At 43.9% G+C, this 8,985-nt stretch overlaps 1 protein-coding gene across 1 annotated transcript; it reads left to right on the top strand.

The window, feature by feature from the left end:
- The first annotated feature begins 241 nt into the window (after positions 1-241).
- CYSLTR2 (cysteinyl leukotriene receptor 2) lies at positions 242-1,174 on the top strand. The gene has a single exon (XM_051635179.1). It carries the CDS (start codon positions 242-244, stop codon positions 1,172-1,174), a length of 933 nt encoding a protein of 310 aa, XP_051491139.1.
- Positions 1,175-8,985: the final 7,811 nt, after the last annotated feature.

Here is an 8,985-nt window from a genome sequence, read left to right as displayed (position 1 = left end):
AACCAGCTGCTGTAATAATGAAACTGTTTAGAGACTAATTGAGGCTTTGCCTTGAGATGTGTATTTACTGGGACATCACAAGTGCTTACTTACCTTTACTTTCCACTGCCCTCTGCATCTTGCAATTTCTGTCAGCAGTGAAATAGTCCTGAATAGCTGAACACACTGCCTTGCCTGTAGCCCAGCACTCACACCACTTCTTTTTACTTTGGCAGAAAGACGGAGACTCTGGCTCTAGATTATGAGTATATCAGACATGGCGCTAAACAGCAGCTTCACCAGCAGCTCCTTCAACTGTACAATTGATGGCTTCAAGCAAGTAATTTATCCCATCATGTATCTCTCTATCTTCTTCCTGGGTGCTGTTGGAAATGGCCTCTCCATTTATGTTTTCTTCCAGCCTTTGAAGAGGAAGACATCAGTGAACATTTACATGCAGAACTTGGCTGTTTCGGATCTCCTGTTTGTGAGCACTCTGCCCTTTCGAGCCACATATTTCCTGTTGGGATCACACTGGATATTTGGTGATATCATCTGCAGAATCATGACTTACACCTTGTATGTGAACATGTACGGCAGCATTTATTTTCTCAGCATGCTCAGTGTGGTTCGTTTCATAGCCATTGTCTACCCATTCAAACACTGGAAAACAACCAACATGAAGTATGCCCGGATAATATGCACTGCCATATGGGTCTTTGTGCTGGCAGCCTGCAGCCCTCTGTTAGGCAAAGGAATTGCTGGTTACAGAAATCCAGCCAAGTGCTTGGACCTCCACCCCTCTAGCACGTTCAGGCTCCTCCTGATGAACAGCTTTGCCCTCGTTGTGGGCTTCATTCTGCCATTTTGCACAATTATTGTCTGCTACATCTTTGCAATCAAAACATTGCTTAAGTCCATGACTCCGCAGCGCAAGAACCCAGTCTGTCACAAGAAGGCACTGTCAACCATCATCATCACCCTCATCCTCTTCCTCATCTGCTTCCTGCCGTATCACATACTGCGAACTGTCCACCTGATGCACAGCAGCTGCAGCCAGGCCAACCTGCCCATGCACAAGGCACTGGTGGTCAGTCTCTGCCTTGCTGCCATGAACAGCTGCCTTGATCCCATCCTTTATTACTTTGCTGCTGAAAATTTCAAAGTGAAAATCAAAAGTTTGTACCATAGGTAGCTGATGCAGAGTTGCAAAATCCTATACATACAGATCTAGATTGGGTCCATACTGTCCAGTGGCAGAGGCTGTGCGGTGCTATCCAGCTTGCAGCCATGTTACTTGTTGCTGGACACAACTAGAGTAAAAGTATCTTGAGGAGAACTCATTGGGGATGGCCAAAACCAAGGTAGGATGACCAGAGTGCAGGTGACTGAGTGTGATCCCTCGTCCTATTTAGCAGTGTAGATATACTTCTAGTGTTCACCCTCTACAGGACAAGGGATTGAAAGTGACTTATCTTGCTTCTAGAATCACAGAATAGTTTGGGTTGGAAGGGACCTTTAAGATCACCTAGTTCCAACCCCCCTTCCATTGGCAAGGATACCTTCCACTAGACTAGGTTGCTCGGCACTCCATCCAACCTGGTCTTGAACACTTCCAGGCAAGGAGAAACACTTCAAGGGAGGGGTAAAGTAGAGGGGCACTAGAGTCCATTTATTTCATTTCACAATATCAAATTCTGTGATTCTGTGATTCTGTTTCACACTACTCAGCCAGTGACTTGAGGAGAAACTGCTCACCTGACTCCCTCAGTGTCTGTGCCTGAAGCTCTCTGTGGTCCATCTCCTTGTGTTGGCAGAGGTGTGTGGTTCAGGCACTATCATACCCAACAGCTTCATAGCACCCTGCCAGTTCCCTTTGCAAACGCTGGCCAAAGGTCTGCACATCACAGAAACGTTCCATCAGCATCACTGATACTTTCCGCTGAGGCTGCCTTACAAGGCAGGCAGAGAGCCAAACAGGACCACGCACCAGCTCAGGTTCTTCAGAAGACATAGAACGTTTCTTAATTTCCCCTCTGAGGAGGTCACAGAGGTATTTTGCTCAACATTTCACTGACAGTCAAGTGAGACAATGATTTCAAGCAAACAGCGTTGGCCTGGAGCACTCTAAGACGACTGCTGGCAGCGAGGGCAGAGGCAGGTGCACAAAGGCTGCACCCTGCAGCTCTTTGTGTGTGTGCTGGTTCTTTCCAGGACACTGCAACACTCTTTTATGCTCAGTGTTGCCAGTGCTTTTCTGAAAGTCAAGGTTGGGCAACTGAAGGGTCTAGAGCAGAAGTCTTAAAATGAGTGGTTGGGGGAAATGGGAGAGTTTAGTCTGGAGAAGAGGAGGCTGAGGGGACAACTTGTCACTCTCTACAGCTACCTGAAAGGAGGTTGTAGTGAGGTGGATGTTGGCCTGTTCTCCCAAGCTACAAATTATAGGACAAGAGGAAATGGCCTCGAGTTGTGCCAGGGGAGGTTTAAATTGGGTATTAGGAAAATTTCTTCACCAAGAGGGTTTTCAGTCACCAGTACAGGCTGCCCAGGGAACTGGCGGAGTCACCATACCTGGTGGTAATAAAAAGATGTGTAGGTGTAGTGCTTAGGGACATGGTTTAGTGATGGGATTGGCAGTGTGCTAGGGTAACACTTAGACTTGGTGGTCTTAAAGGTCTTTTCCAACTACAATGATCCTATGATTCTATGAACTGCAGGGATCTAGAGACAAACTTTTTAAATTAATTTTGTCCAAACAGGCAGCTAGGGAGATGTTTCCTCCACACAGCTAAGCAAGTCTGACAGCAAACTGTTGCCAAAAATATCCCAAATTCCTCACCTGAGGGAGGAATGCTCCTCACCTGCTCTGAGGAGGAAACTGGCCTCTTTTTTCATAGGATTAACTTCCAGTTGCTTTCAACTCCCTGGCATCAAACATGCACCAATGCAACGGGGAAGCACTAGGCCAGGAACAGGAGGAAAGGTGTGAGGCAGAAGAGGAGAAATAGGGCTGTTTAGAAAGCAATGGGGAGACACACCTATGTGTACTTTGGAAAATTTCACCAAATAGGTGTCTGCATTTTTAAATCTCCAAGTATTTTCTAAAGTGCATTTCTGAAAAATCAGACTTCTTTCAGTTAAGTGAAAACAGGCTCCAAACTCAGTTTGACCACATTTAGATTTTGTTTTCAATTACCTCATTTTATAACAAAAAGAAATTTTGTCATATTTTCCAGGAAAGCAGCCTGTCCCATATGAAAACTAAGAAAAATGCTGAAAGCCTTCTCTCTGGGTGAACTCCACCCAAAGGAAGGGTTCTGTCAGTGAAAATACTTTCTTAATGCCCTGGAATTTTTTTGGAGAAAGCACTCTATAAACTGAACAGTACTGCTCCTAAACAAAAATAACTGCAGCTTGCTTTTTTCAGCTTTGTCATAAATGTCACAGAATCACTGAATCACAGAATATTAGGGGTTGGAAGGGACCTTCAACCCCTACTATTCTGATCATCGAGTCCAACCCCCCTGCCGAAGCAGGACCAAAAAACAATGCACAGCTAGGGCAGATCACTCAGAAAAATTGCTGGTCAGAGGGAAAAGTACTCGGCAAATCACTGGGAAAATCACATTTTTATTGGCTATCTAAGAGTTATGGTCAATTGCAGGGTCAATATATTTTGGTCACTTTATACTGCCTTTGATATTAAGTACAGAGTTTTATCATAAGTCTTTACTAAAGTTCATGCTCCAAATCCTTATTGCATTAATTCAGTGGCATACCTGAGAGCTGACCTAATGAATGCCATGCAGACTTTCAGTGCTTGGTCCCTTGCTGTTGAAGGAAAAGTTTGCAATGGGAATGGGATCAAGATGGTGGTCTGTGCAGAGAGAAAGCAGACAATGAGAAGGAAGGGGGTAAACTCTTTTTCTGTGGTTTTCCCCTGTCAGGAGTAGATCTGAGCAGGGACAGGTGACAGTCTTGGAGCTTGTGGTGAGATATTGTGCACCTTAAATACTACAAGGGGATGGGAAATGTTAGCCACATTCTAATCTCACTGACATGTTTTTGCCTGTGTCCATCCAATGCACCCAATTATCAGATAATTTTGCATCTAGAGGATATGTGTATCTCACTTACAAGGTAACTTTTTTTGTTGTTGTGGTTATTGACCATGCTACAACTTTGTTAGCAATTGAATTAACTGTCAAACCTGTGTTCTAATAAACTAGATTTACTAGTTGCTGAAGATGTGTTTTATTGATTGCACAGCTAACAAGGAATCTCCTCAGAGTGAAGGAGGAGAAAGACCAAGAAGCAGATATTGAGTTTCTCTAAGTGGGCTATCATTTCACATGAGAGAAACATTGTTGGAGGTGGGAGAGCATCCTGCTGCCTTCTTCACTTCAGCAGCAAAATAGTTGGGTACATTGTTCAAAATCTAGTGTGCAGATAAAGTAGTAGATTTTTAAAAAATATTGTTTTACTTGCAAAAGGATTCAAGACCACACTTTTTAGGTATCCTGACATGTAGCTTCAACAACACTTGCATAACATGCCATATTGCCATTTACTGCCATTTTTCCATTTGGTATCCTTGCCTGTCTCCACTCATTGAGCTGAAGACCAGGGTTGTTCACTGTGGAAGTATCATAGTAACAGATGTAGTAAAAAGAAAGAAAGAAAGAAAGAAAGGAAAGGAAGAAAGAAAGAAAGAAAGAAAGAAAGAAAGAAAGAAAGAAAGAAAGAAAGAAAGAAAGAAAGAAAGAAAGAAAGAAAGAAAGAAAGAAAGAAAGAAAGAAAGAAAGAAAGAAAGAAAGAAAGAAAGGAAAGAAAGAAAGAAGAAGAAAGAAGAAAGAAAGAAAGAAAGGAAGAATAAGGAAGGAAGGAAGGAAGGAAGGAAGGAAGAAGGAAGGAAGAAGGAAGAAAAGAAAGAAGGAAATAAGGAAAAATGGAAGGAAGGAAGGAAGAAAGGAAGGAAGGAAGGAAGGAAGGAAGGAAGGAAGGAAGGAAGGAAGGAAGGAAGGAAGGAAGGAAGGAAGGAAGGAAGGAAGGAAGGAAGGAAGGAAGGAAGGAAGGAAGGAAGGAAGGAAGGAAGGAAGGAAGGAAGGAAGAAAGAAAGAAAGAAAGAAAGAAAGAAAGAAAGAAAGAAAGAAAGAAAGAAAGAAAGAAAGAAAGAAAGAAAGAAAGAAAGAAAGAAAGAAAGAAAGAAAGAAAGAAAGAAAGAAAGAAAGAAAGAAAGAAAGAAAGAAAGAAAGAAAGAAAAAAAAACAACCCACTACATCTTTTCTGAAAAATAAAGATCCTGACAGTTAAATTACTAGCAATGCCTCTGTGTCCCTCAAGGGAACACCTGCCTCTTAAAAAGTATTTTGATATGTTTCCTTAATTTTCCAGGAGACAAAAATCTAAGAATAGCTTTGTGTCTAGAAAGTTAAAGCAACAGTAAACTTATGAGCTTGAAGGAGACATAAGAGCAGGAAACAAAGTCTCAGGTGTCTGGTATCTCTAAGCAACAGCAAATGTTCTAGGTTCATATGCATGTCTTCCTGCCATTCGAAGAAGCCCTGCTATTTCTAGATGAAGGTAATTTTACTGTCCAAAACTACACCAGAGACACAGAGAGATTTTCTAAAGCAATCTTCCTGCAGCCTGAACAACTTGACTCTCAGCACAAGGAAATCCCACTCTTGACATTTGATTTTTAGCCTTGGTTCAGGCCTGTGTGTGGCTGTTTGCCTGATGGTGTTGCAAACACAGGAATGGTGTTGCAGCAGGCATGGGAGCAGCAAGTTTTTATTTTAAGCAATGCATTATCCCATTGATAAACTCTGCCTTCCTCAACATATATCCTGTTGCCACAGCTTGCATTTTGCTCTGGATCCTAAAAGTGTCTGGAAAAAAGGGTGCACATTTTGCTGCCCAGCATCTCCTGAGATGCATGTTCCTCTATGCTACAACAGCATGTTGTGCTGGCAGCAGAGAGGCATCAGAATTTTCCGTCCTCTCTTAGGGCTCTTGATGCCTCTGTTGGTCCTTTGGGATAGGCAAGATAGAAAAGACCTGCTGGCTTTCCAGCTGATAGGAGCAGAAATAAGATCTATTCAAAATAACCAAGAATAATCACAGTCAGGAATCATCAGATGCTGTTTCAACAGTGACACCATCCCCGGGCCAATGTTTTGATTTCCTGCATCATATTTGAGCCAATTTAAATGACAGCTTATTAAAAAGACAGTGTAAATGAAGCGCAAGAGCAGATTCCCTGGAAGATGCCAGTATTTTGAGGCTTTCTGGCCAGCATTGATGGTCACATGCCAGGCGATGTGACTGTCCCTGCATGGCTTTGCAGTTCTGCATCTCTCACTCTGTTGTGCTGTGGATATACAGGAATCCTTCTGGACATCTGCAAAGACAAGCAATATACGTAATTGCATGCAGCTGATGTTATGTAGTTATATACGCTTGTCCACCAGTCAACACCCGAAGGAGGCCAAAGAAATTAAACAGCTTCCTTTGTCCCAAATTCCCTTTTTTGTTTTTCAGAAAAAAACTGGCCTGATTTCCACCACTGCTTCCCCTCTTTTTGGTTTTACAGCTGAAAGGATAAAGCTGCCTAATGCGAGGGGCCAAAGCCCGGTCACTCAAATTGCATTCCTGCTCACAGGAGCAAAATTTGAGCCATTATTTCTGATGCTGAAAAATAAAGCTCTGGACCTTGGGCCACCACCCATATTGCCTCACATAGAGCTTGATTGCCAGAAGTGGTGGCTGACAAGTTCACTTGTCAGGTTTGCTGTCTGCATTTCCAGATGTCGAGATGTTGAGCATGTTAACTGTTGGATGATATTATGTCTTCAGCCATGGCAGATGCAACTGGGAAACATACACTCATGTTTCGTAACATCCAAAGTTCTTGGGCAGGAAATCCCTGAAGAGGGGATCTATGGTCCATGCAGATGTTTCTTACTTTATTGCCAGCTTTCAATTCTGGAGGCAGAGAGCCTGAGCATCTCTGCTAGGCCAGCTCCAGGGCACTTCTGAGATCCAGCCCAAAAAGCCCTTCATGGCTGAGAAATCCCTGCTTACACTTGGCTTCTGCTTGAAACTACTGTCCCACCAGAGTTTCAGGATGATTAAGGGTGCTTTGCTCATTACTGAGGTACTGCTTGCCTGCTGCAAGTTATTTTTGTTTTGTTTTGTTTTGTTTTGTTTTGTTTTCTTGGCAACTGCAAAGGAAACAATCCAGAAAGAATGAGAAAAATAATCCAGCTCAAGAGCCATCACATGTCTTCTGAAGGCCTTTATTACTGCAGCTGGAGCAGTCTCTTCTGGTGGTCTCTCACCACTAAAAGAGAAAATATAAACCCATGTCAGAAATGTGTGTTCCAAAAACCAGGGTCTCAGAATGGGTTTTTTTTTTCTTTTCTTAATTTTGAAGCGAACTGAACCTATCCATTTGAGACACTGAAGCATGGAGAATTCCCTTTTTAAAGTTTTGAAATAGCAGCACAGGTACACCTAGGTCCTCCAGAACAGAGGTGCTGTGTGGAGGACATAACCCAGTACTGCCTCACCAGCCTTTCACAGACACACAGTCACTTGAGCAATCTGTGGATCTGGGTAGGAACATGCACTCTGGCCATACACGTTCATGGACCTTTATATTGCCTGGCACAGCCCAGCTACACCTAACTCCATGCCAGCACAAACCCAGCCTGTCCTTCCTACAGCTTTGTGTCTTGGTTGCCATGGAAAGGAAAACTGGATGCAGACACCAGATGGGAAAGTCACGCTCCAGCAGACCACCAACCTGCATGACAAAGGCAGCACACCTAGGTGGTGTGTCTGGCCATACCACCTTCACGGAGCAGCTAGTATCAGATATAATCTAAAATTGGCCTCTTCCCAGTTCTGACAGAGAGAATCTGTCTACACATCCAGGAGGAGCAAGATGAGCTCAAGGCCTACTGACACAGTCTGTGGTGCCTCTTTCTGTTTTCTGACCATCTGATCTAAATCTTGCATGCCCTGTCTCTTTGGAGAGATCCTGCAGACCTGACTCAAAATCAGCAAAGCTCAGCAGAACATGAGGACATGACAGAAAGAATGGCAATGGGGAGAAGATGGTGCTATTTGGGGTATGCTATGGGAGTATATAAATATGGAAATGCTGGACCTTCCTCAGACATGAACTCCAGTGGTATCTTTACGCTGGCAAGAGCCAAAAGGTGTTATTGTTGTCTCCCCCTGTGATAACTTTGACTTCTCTAAAGCCACGAGCAAAAGGCAGACCCTCAGAGCCACCACCACCACAGGGCTCTACCATGGCCTTAAGCCAAGGCAGAACCACAAAGCCTCGAGTGGATGCTACTCCCACCCCACCATCAACTGTGCTCACATCAGGGCCACCAGCATGCTGAGGCAAAGACAGGCAGCATCTGTACAAGCCTCTCCAAACACCACGCCCCAAGTTAAGACCTTCTCCCCTCAATAAGCCAGCAGTAAGCACCTTTAAACACCCCAGAATATCTTAATGAAAACCCTTAGGCTATTGTGTGCTCTTAAGCAATCTTCTAAAACAAGACTACACACAAAACTACTCATTCAACCAAACCAGTAAGATCCATGCAGAGAAATCCACCTATAAAAGGGAGCTTCCTCTCCCATGTCTTCTCTTGGACCTGTACACCTCAATGTTTCCACCCCTACAGTTCATACCCCATCTAAGATCAGGGCCTGTGGGATGACACGGCTTTGGAAACAGTCCAAGACATGTTGGCAGAGGCTTTGAAACCGGTCAGAAGAGTAGGGACAAGGATGGCAGTCATTCCTGCACCTCCTGGGCTGCTTGAGCGGGGAAGGATACCCTGATGTCTACCCAACTTCCCTGCCTCCCTCACCACCCAAACAGGCTCATGACACCATTTTTACCTTGACAGCCCAATGGATGGGAACCAGAGGGAAAACTTTAAGTTAAGCAAGATTAATACTGACTTTCAGGCATAT

Source organism: Apus apus, chromosome 1, assembly GCF_020740795.1.
Source record: "Apus apus isolate bApuApu2 chromosome 1, bApuApu2.pri.cur, whole genome shotgun sequence".
NCBI lineage: Eukaryota > Metazoa > Chordata > Aves > Apodiformes > Apodidae > Apus > Apus apus.
This window is presented reverse-complemented; position numbering and strand designations above follow the sequence as displayed.